Raw genomic sequence first — 25,532 nt, 5'->3', positions numbered from 1 at the left:
TTGTTCACAGTCATATCATCATATTTTTATTAACATTTCAAGTTAAATTAATCACGCGACCTCGTTTTCATTCATTCTCACCACTCAAACCCAACAGAGCACACGAGATACTGTTCAAGTGCAGACAAGTGAACACTACAAGATTTCTTACATTAATTAAACAGGAATATTCTTCCGTTAAAGCCACATTTTCAAGTTCAGTATGAAAGGAAAACACTTGTTTTTTCTCTGTAACGACCTGTCCTTGGCTAAATACATGTAAAATCCTGTAGTGTGCATCCACTGTAAGACATTCATTTAGACACAAACAAACACACCAGACCAACTAAAATAAAATGTTTGACATACATACATATCTGGCTGATGCCTGTCAAGCACACTTGCGTAATGTACACACCAATTTCTCTTCACTCACATACACACAAGCCCAAAAGCAGACATATAGTCCTTAAAGGGTCTGATATCTTCAAATATTTCATGACAAATACTTCGAAACACATGCATGCACGCACAAAAATCGCGCACACACAGGCACCCATACATTCTCTCTCACATACACACACACACACACACACACACACACACACACACACACATACACACATACACACACACAGACATGCCAGCTGTTTGGAGGGAAACTGATTGATTTCTGGTGTTAGGATTTTGTTCTTGGGGCCAAGTTGATGTTTAAGGGTCAGCCATGGGTCCGCTTACGAGGCTGCTTTTGCCGCCGTGCTTTCAAGATGACGTAGCGCCTGTAGGTGGTGTGATGGTCCGATATAAACGGGATGTAAAACGCTCTTAAGAGAGGCGAAGACCTGAGAGAAGAAATACATATAATTTAATGAAAAGCTGAATAAACGTCTATATGCAGGAAAATTAATGGAGCTTTTCAGTTAATTTTCAGTTGTGTAGAGACATTTGCATTGGCTTTTGTTTTGATAAAGCTGGAATACGTTCTCTCTTTTTTTTTGTTACAAAAGGATACCTTTCACTTGTTTTTATTTTATCTTCTATTTTCTTTGGAGTTACAGATTTCACCTGTGACGAAGTGATGAAGAATTCTTAGTTCTACTTTCTGTCTTGTTAATTACAAGTACTGATCAGTCTACCCTAGATAAAATCATTTGTTGTCTAAATTCTTATACTGATTGGTATAGTAATAGCACTTCAAAATAGAGATGAATTCATGGATTTGAATCAATTGTTTAAGCTATTCTTGCATTTAGTTTTGGTTTCAATTTCTTGGATGTTCTTGGATGGAAAATACTGGATCCTGACAGATACTTAATTTTTTGAGGCCAATACTGACATTGATATTTGAGAGTTTATCAAATCCATAACATAAACAAACAATCTTGATACATGTCCTTTATATTTGTCTTTTATTTGTTTTCTTGTTGCTTATGATTTATCAGTGTACCATTAGAAAATACCTTGATGCTTGAAGGAAAGGCTTATAAGCGACGATGCTCCACTCCTCTTTGTTGGCTGAATAACGCGGCTCATGTGGTGTCTCTTCATCAGTGTCTAGGTCTACCAGGTAGTGGCACTGCCGTAAATCCACCTGCATACAGCAGACATTCCACAATTAAAATGCAGCTGCTATTAACAACAGCAGTGTCCAACATTATATTTGTTCCCCACTGGCCCACTTGGCCAGTAGATCAGGGTTTTACTGGCTCCTTGTATATTTCCATTGGTCCAGCAGCCAAAAAATGGTGATTTATTCACTGTATATATAATACCTACAACAGTGACGTTCCCTTTAGATTTGGCTGTTTTCCTTTAGTTATGAATATGTAATGTTGATATACTACACATATATGCAAAATATAAAATTAGGCACATATTGGATCAGTAAATGAAAGATGTATAAATGTAGGTTTCTCCATATTTTGTCCCCCCCCCCCTGCTGCTGCTGGTCAGGTACTGCTGGTAGAGGAGAGAGAAGAGGCTGGTGTCATACTTAGCTAATTAGACTGAATCGTTACATACAATGAACGTCTGTTTTGAGCTTGTTCATAAATGTTCGCCACTAACTTAACAAGCTCCGTATAGCTATAAAATATAGCTGCTGTGGATGAGAGGGGAGTTGACTGCTGGAAGTCAAAGACGTCGTATTTATGTTCTGCTTGTTCAACAGTTGTTTGATAAATTGCTTGTACCGTCTCCCTTACTGCCGGATTTTGTTGCACTTTGGCAGCAAGTATAGAATAACCTAAAGTCTGATTCATCCTGTCTGCTGCGGACTCTGTGCTCTGCTGTCCTGTGTCTTTGTGTGTGTGTGTGTAGCTCAGCCCCACCCTCTTGCATACAGGCAGTGACAGAGAGTAGAGGAGAGAGACGGAAAGGCAAACATCTCATTCTCTCCCCACTCAAATCAGCTGCTCAAAGCAGAGAAAGTGAGCATAGTTTGTGTTCATCATGATTATTATGTACTACGTGAAATTTCAGCAGTGGTGTTCATCATTTAGCAGCAGCGCTGCACCACACAGCGATGTAAACCTGGCCCCAAACACTGTGATTCCAAATTATTTATCACCTGCCTGGCCGCTGACCCTAATTTATTTGTCCTCCATGACTCTGATTGGCCTGCATAAACGTTTACTAGCATCGGGTTATGTCAGATCCTGCCCAGTATTCATCTATCAAAAAACATGCACATGTGTCTGAGTAACTCACATATCTGGTTGGCTCCTCAAGGTTCTGGTCGTTCATATTAGCTGGAATGATCTGTGTGGCCAGAGGACCAGAGGCGTACGCCTGAGGCAGCTGCCCCTTAAACTCAGACTGAATGAAGTGCAGTTGCCAGCTGGAGGTTAGAAAGAGTAACAATCAGCAAATGACACAGTCACATTCATTTAAGTGTATCTGGCATGACAAATGTAATCTTGGCTTAGAGATGTTAAAAAATAATTTACATGTTAATCCACAACACAAAAGAATCACTGATACTTCAGGTTTCTGCACAGATATGAATAAGATTTGAGGACTTTGAAGACTACACTCCAACATTTGCTTATTGACAACCAAGCAAACAAATGAACCACAAAATACACTTTCCATATCCATACTTTATTACACATTGAAGACCTGTGAAAGGGTTCGTGGATACTGACTTGTGAGGTAGAAGAAAGCTGCTTGGGAAGCGGTACCACTCCTTGCCCACACACACACTAACAGGCCTGCCTTCAGGGACTGAGTGCAGAGTTGGATCCTTGGCGATGCGGTGAAACTCTGGGTACAAGTCCAGAGGGGCGTGGTAGCCTGTGGAAAGAGAAAGAAAAACTCTTTGGTCAATCTTGAATTGTCATGTTATAAAGCCTGACACTGGTGCTTAGGACAACAGTTCCTGTGTGTAAGCATACCTTTGAAGAGGGCGACAGAGCGAGACAGTGACAGGACTGTGAAGACAACAACTGCACTGAGAGCCAACCGGTTGGAAGAGACCGTGTAGTGCTCCAGACGGTACCGCTGGAAAAGAAAGTGGTAGCATTTCTGCAGGAAAAGAAATGAACAACACAAATCAAACCAACCCATACAAACTGCTGCTTTAATTTAAAGGCCAATAATAATAATAATAATAATAATAATAATAATAATAATAATAATAATAAAGGCAACACCCACTTGCAGAGAGGAGAGGGCTACAGCCCCGCTGAGGCAGATGAGAGGATAGATGGGAAAGAGAAACCTTTCTTCTTTATGAGGTCTGGTGAAGAAAACCAACATCCACAGATACATGGGAGACAGAGTCAGCCAGTATGGACGACCCAGGTTCTGCACTGCAGAAAACACATGAGTGCACAAGCACATGAAATCACAAGAGCAGCTGCTCTGAAAATTAACATTACAAGAAAAATAAACTCTTTACACAAGATCTGATTGACTAGATGATTTTTTTGTTTTTGATATAACCTTATGATGTTAAATATATGTCTAAACTGAAAGGGATCTGTGTACAGGACAGCATTACTGGCGACAGTAACCCCCTTTCCACCCCCCCAAAAAGGCCAAGCAATGACAACATTTAACCAGTTTTTAGTGCTGGTGTATGAAACACGCACAGTCCTCACCATTGAACCTGTGTAACAGTGTCTCCATGAGAGCAGTGAGTGGCAGAGAAAACAGTGCCAGAGCAAACACCAGGTTGAAGTTCAGGAGCCCATTGACAAAGTAGAAATGCCACGGCTCTGTACCTGAAAATTTAACACAAAACATGCAAAATATTACAGCTCATGTACAGAATATCACAATAAAACAACATTATGACATTGTAGTTATTGCAGGAATTACTTTAAAGGTAAATCCAAATTGGAGATTATAAAATAATTTATAATAAGATGAAACACTGAATATTGAAGGTGGAAACAAAAGCCAAAAGATTCTCTCTCTATATATATATACATACATGTGTGTTACTGTAATTAAACCATTTTCTGCCAACTTAATAGAGAGAAAAATAACCTATTGGCACAAATTGAAAGGGTCTGATATGACAGTTTTGTTGATGTGCTCGTACGCCCTCTAGAGTCCAATAAAAACAATGCAGCTTTAAATTGTTGACATGTTTTCTTTGAAGATCCATCTGTTCAATTCTGTCACTAAATTAATATACCATCAGACTTACAATCACTATAACGACCCCCAAACATGAGGTAATCACTTCCATACAAATTTAACAACTACAAAAAACAATTTGGAGATTACATGCCCCCATGTTGAAGGTCATAATTCTGTTTTTATGTGTGATCTTAATGCCAAAATCATATAGAGTGATTCATTAATGGTGTGTGTAAATTACCATACAGATCGGGCCCATGTGGTGTGAAGACATTATAGAGTAGAATATTCAGAGGAGCGATGACCAGTTTGCCATAAAAGAAAGAGTCCACTGCCACGAATGGTACCTGAGGAAGACACACTGGTTCAATACAACATAATCATATCATTCAGGAAGAACTAACAGTGTGATACATAGATTGTGTGTATTTACATTGATACTATATAAAAGTTATATCATACTCTGTATGATACATGACAGAGAAAACTGTAATATCCTATTATATTCTTGCATTAATGATAAACTCTCCCATTGACCGTTTGTGCACACACTGCAGCTGCGACATCGTAAAGAAACTCCTCTACATGCACATTTGCCCTGTTATGTGTAAATTTAAAGTGTTTTACATGCATTTTTCAGTATTCTCACCAGCAGCAGCAGCAGAGCGACAGCTGACCAGGTGATAAAACCTTTCCACTGCCTCTTTAACACCAGCAGGTCGAAGGCGATGGGAACCCTGCAGAGAAAATAAACCAAAGCAGCATTGAGAGTAATACATTTTGACAAGTCAGTCTTTGAAGGGTATTGCCAACAAAAAGCTATTTTAGTTCATGACCCTACCCAATCAGAGCAGAGAATGGCCATCCAACGATGGCACCGGCAGCCACACCCATTACGGCTAACGGCGGCGAGTCCTGAAACCACCCAGTCATGGCAACCAGCGTTGTGTACATACAGAAAGAGGATGGCAGAAATGCTGCGGAGGAAGAACGAAAGAGGATCATTAATCACATAAACTGCAAAACAGCAAACGGGAATCTCTAGGAGAAATACAGTCAGCCACAGTGTCTATGAAGCAACCTTCAGAGGAGTAAATTTACTATTAAGAGTGCCAAAATATGGCGAGCTTGCATCACAGTAAAGTACCAAAAATATGAAACGCTCCTCCCAAAATGTAGTGCGCAATTTAACTGAAGGTTTTGCTCCATATTTTGTTCAGTGTGGTCATTTGGCAAATAAGAAGACAGAGCTACACTGAGAAAAATGAGGCTCGGTTATAAAGGAGGATGGAAAAATTACATGAATACATCTGACCAACCTGCAGACGAGCAGAACATTCCAGTGCTGAGGACAAGAAACGCCAACATCAGACGGCCCACATGCAGACCAAACTTCTTACAAACTGCCCTGTGTCACACACACAAACAAACCAAATAGTTAACTTCCATATCATATACTGTACATACACACTGTACGTTATAACAAGTCAAACGGATTGTATTTAAGAGGAGGGTAAACTTACTTGTAGAAATAGAGTTCACAGACACAGCAGGAGAACGCTAAGACACATCGCACAAAGTAGAACACCAACACCTGCAACACAATTGTAACACAAGCCTGTAACTACTGCACATTTCCCAGTATGAGGTTATAAACGCCTCTGTGTTTGAATTCATGAATGGTGTTGGGTGGTTCCATGTAGGAAAGAGCTTCTGATTATCCTACAGGTCAGCTAAAGTAAATTAAAATATCAAACATAACAACAAACTTTGAAAAGACAGTGACCTTAGAATAGTTACCTTGTTCGTCTGTAGTACATGAGCATGTAAACAAGCAGGAAGGGCATGTAGCCATAAGTAAGCGTAGGACCTGATGGCGTACAATGGAGAATATTCCCATGTTTGCATCCCTGTGCCATAAAGCAGGTAGTGCATCTGTCAAAACAAGTAATCATGACCATTACAGACATGAACAGTTAAAGAAGGACAATCAGTAACATGATAAAAAAAGAGAAAAAAAGAGATAAATGCTTCTGACATAGATATAAAATCCCTATACGGGTCACAAATGACAGCATATAGCACTTTAGGATTTCTGATAGTGGATTTCTGATACTCACTGGCTCCCAGTAGTTGAAGGTCTCATCACAGTCTGAGATGTTGCTGAGCAAAGCTGCACAGAATCGTGCGGAGAGCAGGCATTTAAATGCAGTCGAACCTTCAGGGGCCCATACCTGCCCTCCACGACTTACTGACCTGTTAAAAAAAATACACAAATGCACAATTACTATACAATATGTACTTAATTAATTAATTAATTCTGGGTTCTTCAACATTACACCTCAATGTACTTAAATAGTGTATGGTGTACGCTTTGTGCATATTTTACAGGAAATGACCTAAATCTTGATTAGCCTAATTAGCCATCTGAAGCAGACAACATGACAAACCTGTCTAATTAAAGTAAAAAGGGTTTGGTTGTCCTATAACATTATAAGGTTGCACCTCCACTACTCCAATTTTCACTGTTTTTATCTCACGACTCTCTTGTTTTAAGTTATATCTACACTAAATATTCTGTCCTAGTTTTTAAAAATCAATCTTCAGCCTGGTTTTACTTGACCAACTCAATTAGGATTATTTTGACGATCATTCTTACTATTATTATTAGTAGTAGGAGTATCATTTTAATCTTCCAAGCTTTTTTTTAGCTTATTATTGTTGTTTTATTGTGATTTTACTGTTCATTTTCTCCTCTTTTAACATGTCACATGTTTCTTTCCTGCTGCTGCCAGAGTTAGATATATAGCTAATTAATGCGGTCCCTCGGCAGGAGAATGTAAAAAACAATACAGAACAATACAAACAATTAAAAACAATGCAATTACCAAATTTACAAACAGTACATCACATATAAAACATCATACAAAAAATACATTACATACTCAAAACAGTTGGTATGTATAAATGTTTAGATCAGTGATCACATGACTGTTTTATCTTGAGCCACGTTTTAAATGTTGTTTTAAAAATACTGAAGCTTGTGTATTCTCTGATACTTGTGGGAATTGAGTTCCTCTTATGTGCTACTCTGACTGAAAATGCTAATTGTCCAAAAGCAGCTTCCCTAAATTTAGCTGAGCAGTCACCTCTTGCTGATGTCCTGGTCTCCCTAGCATTGTTCCTGCAGAATGACACACATTGTTTAAGTGGTGGCAGCGCAAGATCCTTGATTAATTTATACAGCAGATACACTGCACTTGCTCATCATTGTTTTGGTACCCGTTCACTGGTGTTTATAGTGGCACTGATGGCCTACAGTGTCTCCCCCCCTTGTTCAGACCCACCATCATCAGAGATTAGTCAGCTGAGCTGCAGCAGCTCAGAATTGATCCTCACGTTACGTTGTTTATTATGACACGTCACCTTATGAACTGTCAAAATGTCTTACGAGGGGACTTCAGCGACATGCCAATAACACCACGCACTGAACAGATACATAAAATAAACCCTAATATCCATGCTGAGTATGAATTGAGCCACTCCCGGCAGCTACATTGTGGCCAGCTATCATAAATGTGGCAACGGGAGAATGAATGAAGCTGACCAGGTAACTCTTCATTACGTTGCTGTTTAACAGCAACGACGCAAGCGTTTATTAGAGTGTAAACACAAACGGACAGATATTATATTTCAAACTAGTGTAAACATACAGCCCTATTTGTAGTGAGGTAGGCGTTATTAATCGTTGTTATCGCGGTGTCATGATCAAAAACTTGCTTAACGTATGAAAGTAGCTAGCTCGCTAGCTTCCGCTGTCGGTCCGTCAGTCAGAACCGCGGATGGAGCTGACAGCGCCGGCGGCACTAACGTCGCTCCGTCCCCGATCATACTCACTCTTGCCGAGTCTCTGCGACTTTGCTGTCGTCGCCGCCGCCTTTCTCCTCTTTCGGTGGCCGAGCTTCGGTGGAGATGTTGACGTTGTTTGCATCTTGTCTGCTGCCTCGCCTGGTTCGCTGCCGAAGCGCCTTGGCCGCCATGTTTACCGATGCAGCTCCGAGTCAGGCTTCGTTCATTTTCGGCGCTGTTCGGTTGTTGACAGCTCTCATCATCACAGACAGAGCCTAAAGAGAGTACTCCGGCAATGCTCCCGCACAAAAAGTGACATCTGGATCCAACCTCCCAGCCAATTTCACTACGCTTCTCTTTAATTTCGTTCTTTATACTTTTTTCTACATATTGTTCCAACTTCGCCCCCTTTTTGTTCCTTTTATGGAACAAACAGACATTCAGCAGTTCAATAGAAAAGTGCGTTCTTGTGCAGTTCAAAATATCATTATGCAAAACATAATTATATGTCAAGTAAATAAGAATATAAGAAATATAATAAAATAAAAATATAATAAAAATAAGTAAAAATGAGAAATAGTGGTGGAAGAAGTATTCGGATCCTTTAATTAAGTAAAAGTACTTAAGTATTAGCAACAAAATTTATTTAAAGATCCCCTCCCGACATGTATTAAAACGTATAAAAAAGACTGTTTAGAACAATATTGTGTGTCTGATATGGTTTTTCCACAAAAAAATATAATTACCATGTTAAATTCCTTAAAATGGCATCTACTCCTTGTCCCTCATTTAAAAAATCCAGAGTTTATGAATGTGCAAATAGCCTACATTTCAATTCAAACGTTTACTACTTCACAGAAGATGTCTCCAGCTTCACTGTAAAGTTCATTCTCAGTGTTTGTGTACTGGAGGCTTCAAGTTTCCACATCACATTTCTGTAAATTGAATATTGGACCAGGATCGGCTCCAAACTAGTTGTGATGTTACAAATCATTCATGTAGCCTTAAAATTGGATTTTCAATAAGCTCAGAGAAACTTTCCATTTTCAGCAGATAAAAGTGAAAACAGTCTTCTAGTGTCAAACTCTGCACATACATCATTCTTCACAGTGAAGCTCAAATTTAAAGTATTTAAGGTATTAAAGTATTGCAGTAAAAGTAGTGGTTTGGTCCCTCTGACTGATATATTATTATATATGACATCATTAGATTATTAATACTGAAGCATCAGTGTTAAAGCAGCATGTTACTGCCATAGCTGCTGGAGGTGGAGATAGTTTGAACTACTTTATATACAGTTAGCTAGTTTAGTCCAGTGGTTCCCAACCTAGGGGTCAGGCCCCTTCAAAGGGTCACCAGATAAATCTGAGGGGTCATGAGATGATTAATTGGAGAGGAAAGGAGAAAAAACAAAGTTCTGATACACAAATTTGTTTTCAGTTTTTGGACTTTTTCTCCAATCTTTGATGTTTGGTGAAATATTGGATTGTTTGAACATTTAGTGAAATTAAACTATGTGAGAAGTTTAGAGGGGAAAATTACTATTTAATGGAGCTGTTAACAACTCATAGACATCTGAAATGTGACCCCGACTACACACTGCTTTTTGTAAGACGTCACAGGCCAAAAAACTTGGAAACCACTGGTTTTATCCATTGTGTCAAATCTTCATCTGAAAAGTAACTAAAGCTGTCAAACCTCTGAAAAATAGGCTGTGTCCTCCACAATTTACCTGGTGTGAAATAACGCTTAATTTAATCAAAATACTCTTCAGATGAAAAGATTATTCACTTGCACCAATGCATAGAGCTGTTTATTAACTCAACAAAACTAATTTAATCCTAACAATTTCATCACTTTGTCTCTATTTTCCCTATAATTTCAACCAAATTACATAGTTCTTTTCAGGAAATGTCCTAGGAAATTACAAAATGAAGTGTTACTAAAACATAAAACTTGAGAAGAGCATAAAGTATCTAATATAATAATAAAAGCTGGGTATTATCTGCCCAAATAATGATCAGAGTTGTACTGATACCAAAGTCATACTTTTTACAATACCTTACGTAAGTCAAAAGTAAAGAGTAAGCTTTGTCATTGTGTACTACAGGTGAATGTGAGTATTTAATAATGATTCTCAATAGGCCACAAATTTCATGTTAAATAACAGGTTTATTGTATGATGATAAAAACACAGATACACAAAACTCCAATCACAGTTCAAAGACACACTATAGCAAGCGATGCCTCAACTATTGTAAACACTGTTCAACTACAGTTTTGCCAATTATAAGCTCATAATTAGCAGTTGCAAACAGACTGGTAATTATAATGTCTCTGAAGAAAAGACAGTTAAATCCCTTTTCTTACAAGTTTGAAATATAAATGCCGGCTACCTGATGGTGACCTGCAGCCGAGAAGAGAGTAAAGACTCCAAGTCTTTGTGAAACTGGAGGGCTTGTGTGTGTGACAGAGCGTGGGTGTGTGATTGGTAGGTGAGTCGGAAGCAGTAACTGGTCTGGCTCAGGTCAGGATGTGAGAACGTATCGATGAGTTTAACTTGCTCCACGGTCCCGCGACTGGCCTCTCGGACCACGGCGTAAAACTTCTTCTCCTCCCAGCTTGGCCCTGTCCAGAAGCTGATGTCAAAGCTGAAGAGCTCGGGGAACAAGGAGAATGGGAGGAAAGGTGTCCCCGGCGGTGGGCGGTGTGCGAACTGTTCTGAGAAGCGTGGGTCATGTGACCACAGCAGCCGCCAGTCTGGGAGTGAGAACAGGAGCGTGGCGAGGAGGTCCAGATTTAAGGATACAGTGACACTGACATGGCTCGTGTTGTCAGGTGGAGTATTTGCAAACACTTGACCGACCAAACCCATCGGCTGCGCCATCAGACGCAGACCTCCTGGTTCCGTAACCAGGGAAACCCCGTAGGGAGCCAGCAGTGTTTCAAGGCTTTGTCCAAGCAATTTGATTGGCTCGCTCTCTGAAGGGAAAACACCTCTGAGGAGAAACTCATGAAAAACAGGCAGAGCCCAGAGGTTGATGGGCACATTCTTGAACACAAGGCCACTAATGCCAAACAATGAGCCTGCAACGCCATTACAGCTCCCACAAACCTCCTCCTCCTCCTTATTACCTTCATCTTCAACACTTTTATTGTTCCCTTCTGTCTCCCCACAACTTCCAGTGTTGTTAGTCAACTCCTCTTTTCTAGCTAGAAGCTCTTCTAGTTGAGGGTGCAGCGAAGGACGCAGCATATAAAGACCACTTTCCTCTTCAGAATCAACATCAAGAGAGCATGCGAACCTTAAACTCTCAGCTCCTTTGCTCCTCACCCTGTCCACTTTCTCACATATGGCCGACACAGTGTTTCGTGTGCCTGCGCTTCCCTGACGGTCCGAGAATGTCGACTGATCTTTTTCTTTGTCTGTAGAGGTATGAGCGTCAGAGTTGAGGTCTTTCTGAAGCAGGTGAATCCAGTAGCAGTTTGCACTCTCTATGTCGTGACAGCACGTCTGCAGCTGTTCGGCCGTGAGGAGGAAGGGAAGAGTCTCTGTTGTCATGGAGACAGACCACTTCTCTGTTAGTCCTTCAAGAAGAAAATCATACACCAACCTGACAGGATGGACAGACCCTGAGGACAGAAATCCCCTGATGAAAGAAAAGAGAGGATACAGTCAGTATGAGGTTATATAATTGTATTTTTGACGTTGTTGGTTTGTTATGCAAACATCATGAGAATCTCTGTGTTTCTGTACCTGAATATGTAATCACTGAGCTCAGCCTGGATGTTGTACTGGACTTTCTCTCCTTCAACAGCCTCCTCCACTCTGAGTGTCTGAGCAGAGCTGTAGGGGAGGCTGCGCGTAAACACATGGAGCAAAGCATTCTCCACATGAAAGCCCTTATCCTGGCTCCTGTACAACAGCAAAACCAACATTAGACAATCCTTATGCAAACACACACCCACCCACATACACACACACACACTCAGGGACACAAAGAGCTGCATCTAATTGTACACTGTAACACTCACCTTTACTCCTTACCTGTATCCAGTGCACTTGTAGCTCTGGTATTTCTCACTTTCAAAAGGTTGGACATCACTAAGGATTAAGTGTGCTTCCGCTGCCATGGCAGCAACCTGCCAGCTGTTGTGCCACTCTCGCTTCGGCTGGTCCATCGGTGTCCCACCCTGCCCGTTGCACAAGGAAACATGAACCTCCCCGTCTTCAGCCAAAACCTGAACACAACTGGAGGAAAAGAAAACAAAGTATTCTGTATATTGTTGGGAACTTGTTGAGTTTATAACTTACATTACTATGTTGTACTGATACCAATTTGCACTTTTTTTCTTTTTTTTTTCTTTTTTTTTACAATACCTCACCTCAAGAAATATAAATATGTTTTTCTGCAAAGCCTTTTTATTTTCATTTGACAAAAGAAGGCGAGTTTCCAAATGTTAAATGTTGTCTAACACATGGAGTTTTAAGAAGAGTTTGTCTGAATAAACTGACTCATTTTGATTTAGATCAGGATCGATTAGTAGTCTGATCTATAAGATGTCAGAAAATGATGAAAAATGTTGATGCAAAGATACGTTGTTTTGTCCCGACTAACAGTCCACAACCCAAAGATATTCAGTTTACTATCATAGAGGCCAGAAAATATTCACAATTAAGAAGCTGGAACCAGAGAATGTGGGCATTTTTTCTTAAAAAATTAGTCAAAACGATTAATCAATTATCAAAATAGTTGGCTATTGATTTCCTGTTGATTGACTAATCGAATGATTGTTGCAGCTCTAAAGTTTTGTCAAACTTCTTGACTGTCACAAATAATACTGTAATTCAATAGACACCAGGTGACCTTATGTAAAGATATCTGTAGATTTGGGTGATGGATGCTAAGAGAAGAGATGAACCTGACAATAGAAAATGCTTGCATCCTAACGCAGTTATACCTGAGGAAGAAGTTTTTGAGAAGTTGTCTGTTCTTTTTCACCCCACTCTTTCTCCCACAGTGGGGAAAGTTGAACACTACTCGGTCAAACACTCGTCCCCGCAGAGAGGCACATTCCCCGAGCTTTGTGCAGTCCACCTCAAAAAGCACAGTTCCACCTGAACAACACAAAAGAAAAAAAGTATACAAAAAAGAAGCACAATCCCACAAAATACAGCTCAGTGGGGAAAAAAAGTACCTGAGTCCTTGATGATGTGGATGTTATCGGCTGCGCCCTCCTGCCGCAATGCCTCCTCCTGATGCTGCAGGCAAGTGGCCGTGACGCTGTCAAACTGGCTTATAGAGGCAGAAAATGAGAAGTTCCCTTCTCCCACCAGCAAGATGGACCGTGAAGGAGACATGACCAGCCCGGCTGAAAACCACAAAAACTCAGTTCAGTAAAAAAGAGAAAAAAAAACCAGCCCCAGTTTTACAGCTTTTGAGTGCGAAAAGGAAGAGATGCGTACTACAGGAGCGACAACGACCAGCTCCGGTCTTTTTCACAGTCTAATATGAAGGTTGTAACTGCATATTTTTAGTAAGCAGCGTCCGTATCTATTTTTTAAAAGTGGCTCAACTAAAACAAAAACATTTCATTAACTGTACTGTTGAATAAAGCCTGTTAACCTGTTAACCTTCTGTTGCTCCCTAGCGCTGCGGTACATTAATGTCATCTCACCTGTAGCAGCTTTGCGTTGAATGTGTGTCGCACACATAGTAGTCCGACTGGAAACAACGATTGTTTGCTGTTTACCCGAGCCCTTAAAGGCCGAAATCAACAAATGCTCACCCTAAACTAAATGACGCTAGGTAGGTGAACATGTACAGTTTGTATTTTCCTAATATTACGTTTGAGTTCTCGGTCTTACACGTGTAAATGTATAACCGTACATTTTCAGACCACAAAATTCCCGTCATGTTTTCAGGGGGACATGTATGGAGGGTGGCGCATCACACATCTGGAGGAGGGAGCTATTTGCAGCATCAGATGATCCGAGCATCAGCAGCCTTCGCCTATTAGTTCATCTTTATGAAGACAGTCCAACTTGACAGTTTTTCCTGATGTGCGATTGTCAGTTCCGCTCGGGGTTTTAAGGTGCTTTGATCACATCGGACGCAGGTAGCCAAACACACAGCGCGCACACATACACACACACACACACACACACATAAACACACACACACGTCTGTTTCTGCTGAAGCTAAGGTCATGCTAGGAGGCTAACGGAACTGCTGCACCTGCACATACAAACATCAGTCAGCCGTATAGAGGATGCTCATAGCATGCATCATCTCTGCAATTCAAGTTTTTAATGTACAAGAAACAAATCGAACGTTCCAGCAAAATAAATGTAGAAATGTAACTTTTTAATGTTGATGCTGTTTCCATCTTTGGTTGCATTAACCCCTTCTATGTGAGTATAGATGTTTATGCAATAAGATAATTTATATTTCAGAATCTCATAACGTTTACGCACCATGTAAACATTGTGTGAGAGATGTCAGGTTGTTTTTCTGGTGTTTTTCTTTTCTTTAAAGTGCCCTTCCACTCAAAACTGTGTTTTTCTTCTTCTACAGTTGAATGTTTGAGCTTCACTGTACAGAATGATGTATGTGCAAAGTTTGACACTAGAAGGATGTTTTCACATTTATCTTCTGAAAGTGGAGAGTTCCTCTGAGCTCGTTGAAAATCTGATTTGATACATCTTTTAAGATGAAAAATATTTCCATATTTCTAGATTCTGTAACTTAATGAGGGAGGAGGAGATGTCATTTTAAGGATTTTAACAAGGTTTTTTTTTTGTGTGTAAAAATTATGTCAAACACAAATTATTATTCAAAGTAGAGCATTTTTATAAATCTTAAAGCATGTCTGGAGGGCATTTTTAAATTGTATTTCAGGGTAGGTTTTATGTTCTCCCTCTTTTTTTTACCTTGTATACGACAGAGCCCAAAAAGATTCAGGTGCAGGATGCAGGTGGGATTAGTAAATGGGTCATAGCATCATTGTAATCCCGTCCTTTGTGTCTTGTAGGAAGTGTTTTGCACCCACATGGGCAGCGTTCTGGCTTTGTCTTCCGGTCCGGGCCATCAGAACTGGCCTTTCTCCACGGACCCCCCTCCTTGCCGCTGGGACACTCATCCTGCTCACTGGGACAGTCCACCACGCTGGGAGAGGAGAGATGGACGGCTACCTAACCCAGGCAGCTTTCACTCTCTACACAGGAGTTGCAAAGGTACATCACTGTTACCAACTTGATGTCCTACGATACACAAGGTCAAAAGTTCATTCCGATGTTCAGTTTTTCAGACTTCTTTACATCTCAGCACCATGTTGTTGCTAAACGTTTTTTACTCAGGTGCACTAAAAATTGCCTTATGTCACTATTAACTATAAACAAACATAAACAACAGATGTACATATATGTACCTCTATTCTAGTACTTAAAGAAATAATAATAACAAATATAAGCATAACCTAAATGTACTCCACCTATAATGCACTATTCAAAATATACATCCATTGTTGTATGAATCTATATAATGCTAGAACATATATAATATATAACAAACTATTTACCAAATACAATTATGTGTTTAAGTTGCTCTTACACTTCCTTCAGACTGAAACAATAGTCTGATTACTCAAAATCAAAGTTTACATGCTGTTTGGTTTTAGGTTTTCATGACTCCATAAAAACATTTCTCAAGTAGAAATCAATGAGAACTGAGTTACACATTTTCCCATAACCTGAAACCTCTGTTTTTATCTAGAAGTGAACAATCAAACAATTACAGAGCATGTAAACACACTAAATTTGTTATTAATGTTTTTTATCCGACTCTTTTTTCTTTCCACCTCCTCAGATGTGTTTCCTCAGCAGATTGAGGGAGTCAAGATGATCGTCAATAAAACTCTGAGCAGCTTCTTCAAGGTAATGCTTCTGCCCACATGCTATAACTAAGGGTGTAAATCCCTTTACATATTAAAACGTTATTTTTCCTGATCTTTACCCTGAAGTGTGTGTTTGCCTCCAGGTCAGTCACACACTCCACCTCAGCGCTGTCAGTCCTTCGTACTATCGTTTCCACGTGGAGCATCTGCAGTCTGACGATTACAGCAAGGACAAGGTCAAGTACGAATCATCGGATAATAAATGTGCCGTCACTTTGTTATTGTTAATAGCTATATAGAACACAGGGAAACACATGAAGCTGCCTTTTTTGAGTTGACAAGTTGCATCTTGATCTTTCCTCATATCACAGGATGCCCCGGCATTGATCGGTGAGATGGATTCTTCAGGCAGTCTGAACGCTCACGCTCTGCTGCATCTCTCTGAGCGTGTACGAGCCAGAACGGTGTTCCAGGTGAGATCCTAATGTCTGTTTTTTCCCTTAAATCCATCTATCCCATCCCATATTCAGACACTGTCTCTATAAAAGTCAATGTCTTTACTTAAAATGAATGCTTGATTGTGTTTTAGACCCAGCAGTCCCAGTTTGTAACGTGGCAATTTGAAACTGAGTACAGAGGGAACGACTTCACCGCTGCAGTGACAGTAGCTAACCCAGACGTCCTCAGAGAGTCAGGTAAGAAGAGGACGGGTATAATGATAAGAGCACAACCTGGGAGCATCACTCAGTTTTGCAACCTAGTAGTATCTGATAAAGATGCATCATATTGGTACGCTATTATTATCCACTGATATCAGAAAAAAGTAGTATTGCAAACAACCAAAAATTATGTTTCCTGCTGATACTTTCCAGATTTTTTTCCTCCAGGGTTTTTCCACTGAATACAAATGTCAAATTAGCACATTATCAGGTTATTTTTGTCGATTCAATCTGTTCTGTGTCTCTGTGTGTTTATCTTGGACAGTTATACTAGTGACTCACTTCCTGCAGAGTGTGTCCTCTGGTTTGGTGTTAGGAGGGGAGCTGGTCTACCACCGAGGCCGAGCAGAGGAGGGAGGAATTCTTACTTTAGCTGGACAGTATTCTAGTAGGAACTTTGTTTGTTTGTTTTTTCTTTGTGAATCTGATTTATTTAATTGATCTGACATATTTCCTGATCTGTTTTTGTTGATTTAGAAGCAGCGTTTCATTTTTTAAAATTTTTATTTTCTGTGTTCAGGACCAAACTGGGTGGCGACTCTGAATGCTGGGAAAGGAGGTGCTCATGCTAGCTACTATCACAGAGCCAACAAACAGGTATGGGAAATATCAACATACTGTTTATAAACACATCAATTACTTAAGTTGCATATTGCATATATGTATGTGTGTGTCTGTTCACCAGATCCAAGTCGGGGTGGAGTTTGAAGCCAGTACCAGGACACAGGAGACCACAACCTCGTTTGGGTACCAGATGGAACTCCCAGAAGCCAACATGGTCTTTCGAGGTAAACAGTTATTTCTTTCTGCAAACCTCATGTTCGATGAAAACTATCAAGAAAGCATACATGACACTTTTTCTGTGCGTGTATCCAGGTATGATAAACAGTCGGTGCATAATAGGAGGTGTGTTGGAGAAGCGTCTGACCCCGCTCCCTGCCACCCTGATTATGGGCGCGTTTGTAAATCACCGCGGTGACAAGCTGCAAGTGGGCCTAGGTGTCAACGTGGGCTAATCCTCCACTAACACCAGCTGGAATTACAACTGACTGTCAGGATGTCCGTCCAGAGACCTGCTTCATAGGCATGACTTGATTTTACAAGGTTTATCAGTCTCACTAAAAACACCTCCTGTGAACCACCTTTGCATTGTTTGGGTCTGGAATCCCAAAATGTTTGCTAAAATGAATGCATCTCATCTTGCAACCTACCTCTCAAAACGGAGGTGAAGGATTAAACGGAAAGAATGGATCAACATTTTGAGGGGCTCGACAACTGTGACTGGATATATTTTACTGCCCCCATGATGTTGACTCTGCACATTGCCTACTAGACAATGGAAACGGAAAGAATAAGAGGCAGAAAATAATAGTTTTATACTGTAGGTATTCATATAGACACTTAATGTACATAGATTGTATTAGAAGATTATAGTGTTTTTCATGTTTTTGCCCATTAACTAGAATATTTCTCGCTGTTTGTAAAACTAATGAGTTTTGCTATCTTGCAAGCAGCCACTGATATACATATTTGAAAATTAACTTGTAGAAACAGGAAACTTGCTTTGGATTAGTAATACAAATTACTAAACTCATATAATTCTTTTCACATTGTCCCAATTGACTTGCTTTTTAGCATCTGTCTCCTAAATTTTTAATTTTTGGGTTTCCCAGTGCTTGAATGCACAAACACAGATGAGGTTTAACACAGCTTTGGGTTTCCAGTAACAACATGACACCAACAGAGAGTTAATGCCTAAAGGATCGATGTAAAAACAAAGAGGTCGGTAGTGCTTTGTGCAAGTTTCAGTAAATGGGTGAAATCATGCTAAAACACCAGTATGATCCTTAAAATTGTGTGTGTGAGTAAGTGATTGTACGTTTGATTGAGTCTTTCTTCGCCAGCGTATAACAGTGTGGGAGAGCTCCACACGCTAACACATACTAACCCTATGACTCAAAAAGAAAAGGTGCTGCTCCATATACTGTACACTAACCTCCAGCTGAGGGATGCCAGGATGCCAGTATGTATATAGACAGCGGCGTGTGGAAACACTGATCTGTATGCAACCTGCACTACTCACGCTGCTTTAAGGGAATATCCAGTCCTGTTTAACATATGAAATGTTGCATATGTATTATATATACATTATGTAACCTGTACGCAAGGAAAGAAGTGGAAGGGAGTGACTGTCTTTTTGGACTTAATTTATTAAAGATGTTATTTCTATCAGAGTTACTGTTTGTTTCTTCATCATGTGTATGAATAGTTGTCGTAAAATGTCACATTTCTGTTAATATATCTGTGAATTCATTGTGTTTTAAAGCTCCACTGATCAAGATTTTCAGTGAAACTTTGAACTTATCCTCAGCACCAAGGTGCTTTTTAGCTTTTTTAGGTCATTGTTTTAGTTGTGTCTACGTAGTTGAGCAGCAAGCTACAGACCCAGATGTTTCTTTCAGGAATTGTTAAAAACTAAAAACAGAGTGAATATTCATCAGGTGGCTGGAAACACCAGAAACTCTTAAATTAATGCTTATATTGCTCCATGTCTGCTGGATGTTTAAATAGCTGCTAAAAAGTTCACCATAATGATTTTATAAGGCCAAAATGTGTCAGAATTTCGGATTTTTCAGCTTTTTGTCCCTCTGAAGGGCTAAAAAAAATCAATAAATGCAGCTTTAAGATAATGTGATGAAAAACAAGCAAACTAAAAAAAATTGTAAAAAACTCAAGGGAGGCTAATAATATTTTTTAATATAATATAGAGTCTTAAAAATGGACGTTACTGTTATACTGTACATACATATATACAAATATATTCAAATTTATATTCAAATATGAGGTTTGTAAACATTTGGCTTTTTGATGCTGATAAGACATCACAGTGTAGCGAACAGTGCTGGCAGGCTGATACTCTGTCCATTTCTCTCTCTCGTTATTTGTCTCTGAAAAAAGAAGAGAAGAATCCTTTCCCTCCTTCTCCTTTCACTTTCAAAGACTTGCTTCTTTGGAGTCCTCCTTGACTTTGTTTCTCTCGCTGCTGTTCCTTCTGTCTCTCCTCCTCCCTTTGCAGCACCTGTTGATTGATCACCAATCGCATGTCCTCCTGTAACAAGAGAAAAGGTTCAGATGGGGGGGGGGGGGGGGGGGGGGGGGGATATGCTGCTTGTGCACTGTAGCCAAAATACATAATCTATCATTTGCTAGCACTGCACACAGACTCACCTGCCAGGCATCCAACTCTTGGGACAGCGCCACCTTGTGTTTGATGGTGTTGAGAAGCTGTTGGGTCAGTGTTTCTTTCTCCTGACGCACTGTGGCCAGCTCACTCTCTAAGAAACTGGATGTTAACATGATAATTAGCCAAACATATAATGCTGCAGGTTTCAAATGATCTGAAATGATTTCGAATCAAATAGGCAAATATGTTGCTTTACATTACCTGTAGCTTGGCTTTTCAGGACTGCTTCTAAAGGGCTTTATTTCTTCCCTCAAAGACTCCAGCTCTCCTTGTTTAGATTGCAGCTGCAGAGTGTAAAATTGAAAGGCACATATATCATACTGATAATTTAATAACATTTATTCTACTTATCTAAAACGCTCACATTTTCATAGTCTCTAAAAGCTTTAAAGATCCCCTCCAGAAATGTTTAAACACATAAAAATACTGACATGAAACATCTTCTACTTGTCAAGTCTCAAGTTTCCACATCACACTTGTGTAAGTTGCATACTAGACCACGACTGGCCTCTAAACTAGTTGTGATGTCATAAAGATGTCTTTAACTCAGATTGAAGGTGAGCTTTTGTTCTTCAGTAGCTGTGAAATGTGAAAACGGCATTCAAGTGTCAAACTCTGCACATACGTCATCCTGCACAGTGACGCTCAAAGATCCAAGAAAAGCAACAATAAACAAAACATATTTTTGAGTGGAGGCGGACTTTAACTGTAGCAAGATGCAAGTGATAAAACTAGAAGACTAACCCCAACCCATTAAAGGATAAATACATTGATGTTAGCTGCATAGACTGCATGATATTCTTCTATTTAGCCTGCATTTTTTATTGAATTTCAACAAATAAGCAGAGATATGATCTACATTATTTATTAAAAGCATAAAGTCCTTAACCTACTTATACTAGTATACTAGACAAATCAGCAAATACATTTATTTCTATTCCTAAACACAATTGCAAAGGTTTTTACCTATTTCAGGCTGTCTTAACTCACTAAAATTGGAACCAGCAACAAATTACAGCATCTCCTGTAGTTAGGTTAATCAAGTCTTTCTTTCATATTACATAAAATAAAAGTCCAACAGTGCTTGTGAAAGGGGTGTCAACAGACCTCCTCTTTGAGTGCTTGTATCTCTTCATCTCTTGCTTGGAGAACCGTGGAGTGAGCTAGAAGTGCCTCTTTAGCCTGGTTAGCAGGGGAGACGTACACAACAACTTATTACACACATGGCCACCCACAAAACCACAACACTCATTATCAGCTGTTTGTGCTTTTACTGCAAATTTTACTACAAAGAGGGGAGACAGCTTAGTATCAGATTATCGAAAGAAGGATGTCAGTACAGGGTAAGGATTAGTACACACAAGCCAAGTTAGATTATGAAGGTATTGAGTGCAGTTGCTCAGCGTGTAGAGAGAGTGTGTGTGTCTCTGTGTGTACCTGCGATTGCTGAATTTCACTAAGCAGAGACAGAGGTTGTGTGTGTGTACTGTCCAGGATGCTCTCTTCTCCCAGGTTCAGAGATTTTTGCTGTAGAGAGCGATTCAAGGTACGCAACTCAAACACCACTCCCTGCTCCTGCTCTATCTACACACACAAACACACAAACACACACACACACAGACCAAGAGCTGCAGTCAGAGCGCTGTAACTAGTCATGTTAGTGACTTCGGTTAGTAATGAGTTATATCTCCTGCCGTCATGTTTCTCACCCTGTTCCCTCAGGCTTCATCCCTTATTGCTACTGTTTCATCATAAATACCAGTCAGCCGTTGATCCTCACCTCTGCTTCTTTCTCTCGCAGCATCGCCTGCAGTTCTGACAGTCTGTCTCTCAGGCCATCTCTCTCCATGCGGACTCTATCACTGTCCTCTTGAGTAGCTTTTAGTTGTACCTCCATGCGCGACAGCCGCTCCAGCAAAACTCTGTTCTGTATGGGAAGGCATAGACAGACAGACAGACAGAGGAGGGAGAGGTGGATGGACAGAAAATACTTTATAAATGGTGCAATGAAACCAATAAAAGACTAATAACTGAACACACATAACTGCCACACTTAAATCATGAAATGAGTCCTCTGGCTCTTTTTTAGATACATTTAAATTAAAAGTTTCACCTTTTTTCAACAGTGCCTGAAAATAAATGTCATGTTCCTGTATGAACATTGAAATTGTTTTTTCTTGTTGTAATCACTCCTCCTGTTCATACTGGCCGTTAAAATATCCATAATGTGCGTTCATTGTAAATGATGGGGGACAAAATCCACAGTCCATGTTTTGTGCAAAAATGTATTTAAAAGTTTATCTGATGCTTATATGAAGCCTCAGCCATCTAAATTAGTCAAATCAAGTTGATATCTTCCAAAGTTACAACCTTTGTAGTGCAAATTTCCCTCTTTTTGTTACTTTCATTGACACTCAACAGGGAAACAATGTCCTAGGAAACACTAACTTTGGAAGAAATTCACTTGACTTGACAAATTTGGATGGTGGCTGAAGTCTCATATAAGCTTCAGATACACTTTTAAATAACTTTCTGCACAAAACAAGGACTTTGGATTATGGCCCCCATCACTTGGTGGAGATCTTCTATAATGGTCAGTATGAACAGGAGGAATGATTACAAGCAAGCAAAACCTCTTTTAATGTTCATATGGGCACCTGGCTATTGTTTTAAGACAGACTTGAAAAATTGTCAACCTGTCCTTTAATCTTATTCATTTCAGTCATAGCATGACACATTTATAAACTACATCCGATGCTTTTAGATATGGATACTTATGGTCCAGAGTCCTTTAAAAAAAGACTAGAGATTTGACTTATATTTGTCTGCTGAGTCATGACTCTCTTAAGACTCGACTTGATGTGAGTTTCAACAAAGCAATAAAGTTTACTTAGACATCTACAGTAGCCAAACCCTTTGAATGTTTAATTATTATGAGGAATTCAATGATAAGGCTAAGAGTACAATGTTCAAATGGCATGATTCATAACTTGCTAGTGAAGAGTGACTTGACTTGGACTTGCCCCAAAAGACTGAATGTTTATTGTGTTATCTTAAATTATCCACTATCACTCTAGGATTTCAGATGGCATAATATGTTCATGACTGTCAAACTGTGGCATTGATGGCGTTGTGCAAAACATTTGAAAGTGACTGATTTGTAGCTATACCTCTGCTTGTATGTTCTCTACTTGTGTGAAGCTGATATTTCGGCTGAAAGATGACTCTTCCATCTCTTCTCTGAGGGAACGGAGCTCAGTCCTCAAGGAGTGTTCCAGTGTTACAGCCTAGATGGGAGGGAGATGGAAAAGTTGAGAAAGGCTATTGTTAAATGAGTGACTCCCAAAACCTGCTAGTCTGCATTGTTCCTGTCTGCGTGACTGTGACTTTACACTACACAGAGAGAGAGAGAGACAATTCCCACACACGTCTGCTCTTTTTTTAGCATTATAACATCATCAAAACATTTTCTTTGGTGAGTTAGGGGTGAAGAAACCTGCTTGTTCACTGGCTATATAAACTGACCTCGGCAAGCTGCTCCACCAAGCGCTGGTTGTGATTGGCTAACTGAGTGAGTTGTTCACTCTCGTCCCTTCGCTTGTCTCGCCCCTGGTTGTGATGTCGCTCCAGCTCAGACTTTAAAGCGGCTAAATCTGCTGTCAGCTCTGCCTCTTTCTGCCCAGATGCCAGTTCATTCATCTCCAGCTTTCTATGAAGAACATGTTTCTCCTGCTGCAAAGCCTGAGACATTAAACACAACATTAACGTAACTGACTTTATGGAAACATGAAATCTATAAGCTTATGCCAATAAATATCAGATCCTGGAGTAAATGGATCATTCATTTCTATGCCTTTGTTCTTTTCTTTGTATTCTTATTATTATTTATAGTTTTTTTCCTCAATGAGGGCTCTTTTGTTTGTACTGTTTCAAGAAAATCAACTTTTTCATTGCTATTATCTGTGAAACAGTGTTCATGCATTGAGTGGCTACAGGTGTAATGAGGGAGTCAGATGTGGCTGTGAAAATCCTCTTGTGTGCAATTAAAGCTTGTGCTTACAGTTTTCATAATAGTCATAAATATAGTAATCATATAGCCACAATAATAAAGGCTTTATAACTTCATCAACTGTTTTCCTGTTAATTTATTAGATGTATGTGACACACTAAAACACAACCATGCATGGGAATAGAGTGTAAAAATTAGACATTAGTGACATCAGTAGTGATATAAACCTCTACAAGTTAGTTTATATTCATAATGTTTTGAGTTTGACTTCAGCTTAGAATGATACGTTGAGCAAATGTTTACCATGCTGAAAAAGGTTAATAGTCTCTGTGCTCTTCCCCCTTAAGCATTAACAAAGTTTGCATAGCTACAAAAAAACAGCTTCATCCTTACCTCCACCTCCCTCTCCCTCTGCTCCAGAGAGGCTGCCAGCTCCTCATTCTTCTCCAGTAAAGCCTGTCCCAGCTCCGCAGCCAGTATCAGGTCTGTTTCTATCCCGCCTCCGCCATCAATGCCACCGGGAGAGGACGTAGATGAAGGCAGAGCAAAGGAGAGCGAGACGGAGGATGATGAGGAGAGAGGGAAGAAGGAGTCCTCCAGGCTGGGGGAGGGAAGACTGTTTTTCCTTGGGGTGAACATTGTTGACAGTCGTGGGTTTGACCCCCACGTCTTGGGCATGTAATCCAGACTCACAAAAGCAGGTGGACAGTCACAAACTTATAAAAATATTTTTCTTTAAAAAACGCAGTCCTTTTTGGCTTCTTGGTGTCTGTTCTGGAGTGATTTGATCCGTTTATTTTTCAGTTTTGTAATCCAGAGTATGTCCCCGCCAGTCTTTTTCTTCACTGTGGTGCCAGTGGACCAGAAGCTGGTATCATTCAACTCTTTTCATCTCTGCTTCACAGATAACCCTGAAGGTGGGAAAAGACACTCAACAATATGGAAAACCACTGTGGACAGATTTCTTAGCTGTAAGTGTGAAATTCAGGACATGTATGAGTATCAGACTTGTTGTTTTCTAGTAATACAATCTCAGATGGCCTTTAAGGAGGCTTTTTGTCTGACAGGCGCCTTTGTTACTCTGACCGAAATACCAGCTCCACTATTATCTTTGTTTTGCTCCCCTCCCTGAATTCCAAAGGCATTGTGCTCCACTATTTCCTACAAACACAACAAAGTCTTAAATGTTCATAATCCTGTCTCTAAACCGATACATTTTAACCAAATCATCAACAATTTCTTGCCC

The 25,532-nt window shown here is 39.9% G+C and overlaps 3 protein-coding genes across 5 annotated transcripts; 1 reads left to right on the top strand and 2 right to left on the bottom strand.

The window, feature by feature from the left end:
- Window positions 1–10: 10 nt before the first annotated feature.
- alg9 (ALG9 alpha-1,2-mannosyltransferase) lies at window positions 11–14,222 on the bottom strand. Its single transcript, XM_044371160.1, has 21 exons — window positions 14,098–14,222; window positions 13,618–13,791; window positions 13,381–13,537; window positions 12,467–12,670; window positions 12,176–12,334; window positions 10,812–12,068; window positions 8,467–8,628; window positions 6,690–6,825; window positions 6,370–6,504; window positions 6,093–6,163; window positions 5,889–5,977; window positions 5,411–5,546; window positions 5,219–5,306; window positions 4,811–4,916; window positions 4,083–4,205; window positions 3,637–3,791; window positions 3,375–3,504; window positions 3,126–3,273; window positions 2,689–2,818; window positions 1,440–1,570; window positions 11–821 (listed from the first exon to the last, which is right to left on the bottom strand). The coding sequence occupies exons 1-21, from the start codon at window positions 14,132–14,134 to the stop codon at window positions 698–700; spliced, it is 3,852 nt and encodes a 1,283-aa protein (XP_044227095.1). The 5' UTR covers window positions 14,135–14,222; the 3' UTR covers window positions 11–697.
- si:dkey-71l1.1 (uncharacterized protein LOC569883 homolog) lies at window positions 14,143–19,267 on the top strand. 2 transcript variants are annotated; one of them, XM_044370371.1, is made up of 11 exons: window positions 14,143–14,228; window positions 14,345–14,538; window positions 15,454–15,655; window positions 16,287–16,354; window positions 16,458–16,550; window positions 16,686–16,787; window positions 16,904–17,009; window positions 17,299–17,421; window positions 17,554–17,630; window positions 17,719–17,821; window positions 17,910–19,267. In XM_044370371.1, exons 3-11 carry the CDS (start codon window positions 15,472–15,474, stop codon window positions 18,047–18,049), a joined length of 996 nt encoding a protein of 331 aa, XP_044226306.1. In that variant the 5' UTR covers window positions 14,143–14,228; window positions 14,345–14,538; window positions 15,454–15,471; the 3' UTR covers window positions 18,050–19,267. The 2 variants fall into 2 exon arrangements, with proteins under 2 accessions (XP_044226306.1, XP_044226307.1); XM_044370372.1 differs by lacking the exons at window positions 14,143–14,228; window positions 14,345–14,538 and adding an exon at window positions 14,571–14,833.
- Window positions 19,268–19,769: 502 nt separating this feature from the next.
- bicdl2 (BICD family like cargo adaptor 2) lies at window positions 19,770–24,964 on the bottom strand. Of its 2 annotated transcripts, XM_044369578.1 has the most exons (9): window positions 24,680–24,964; window positions 23,803–24,018; window positions 23,448–23,564; window positions 22,058–22,204; window positions 21,715–21,861; window positions 21,385–21,459; window positions 20,479–20,561; window positions 20,262–20,376; window positions 19,770–20,142 (listed from the first exon to the last, which is right to left on the bottom strand). In XM_044369578.1, exons 1-9 carry the CDS (start codon window positions 24,962–24,964, stop codon window positions 19,972–19,974), a joined length of 1,356 nt encoding a protein of 451 aa, XP_044225513.1. In that variant the 3' UTR covers window positions 19,770–19,971. The 2 variants fall into 2 exon arrangements, with proteins under 2 accessions (XP_044225513.1, XP_044225514.1); XM_044369579.1 differs by lacking the exon at window positions 21,715–21,861.
- Window positions 24,965–25,532: the final 568 nt, after the last annotated feature.

Source organism: Thunnus albacares, chromosome 13, assembly GCF_914725855.1.
Source record: "Thunnus albacares chromosome 13, fThuAlb1.1, whole genome shotgun sequence".
In the NCBI taxonomy this organism is placed as follows: domain Eukaryota; kingdom Metazoa; phylum Chordata; class Actinopteri; order Scombriformes; family Scombridae; genus Thunnus; species Thunnus albacares.
The sequence above is the reverse complement of the archived record's forward strand: the minus strand, read 5'-3'. Positions and strand labels throughout refer to the sequence as shown.

Bases quoted from the DNA above. Each gene is read 5' to 3' on its own strand.
- bicdl2 (XM_044369578.1), bottom strand. From the start codon at position 24,964: ATGCCCAAGACGTGGGGGTCAAACCCACGACTGTCAACAATGTTCACC. The intron at 21,862-22,057 runs GTGAGGATCAAC...TTGTGTGTGTAG, and splicing joins TGCGAGAGAAAGAAGCAGAG to ATAGAGCAGGAGCAGGGAGT. The intron at 20,562-21,384 runs GTCTGTTGACAC...TACACTCTGCAG, and splicing joins TACAAGCACTCAAAGAGGAG to CTGCAATCTAAACAAGGAGA.
- si:dkey-71l1.1 (XM_044370371.1), top strand. From the start codon at position 15,472: ATGGGCAGCGTTCTGGCTTTGTCTTCCGGTCCGGGCCATCAGAACTGG. The intron at 16,355-16,457 runs GTAATGCTTCTG...GTTTGCCTCCAG, and splicing joins CTCTGAGCAGCTTCTTCAAG to GTCAGTCACACACTCCACCT. The intron at 17,010-17,298 runs GTAAGAAGAGGA...TATCTTGGACAG, and splicing joins AGACGTCCTCAGAGAGTCAG to TTATACTAGTGACTCACTTC.
- alg9 (XM_044371160.1), bottom strand. From the start codon at position 14,134: ATGTGTGCGACACACATTCAACGCAAAGCTGCTACAG. The intron at 6,826-8,466 runs GTGAGTATGATC...TTTTTTTAACAG, and splicing joins GTCGCAGAGACTCGGCAAGA to GTCAGTAAGTCGTGGAGGGC. The intron at 3,792-4,082 runs GTGAGGACTGTG...TGTTTTCTGCAG, and splicing joins ACTGTTACACAGGTTCAATG to TGCAGAACCTGGGTCGTCCA.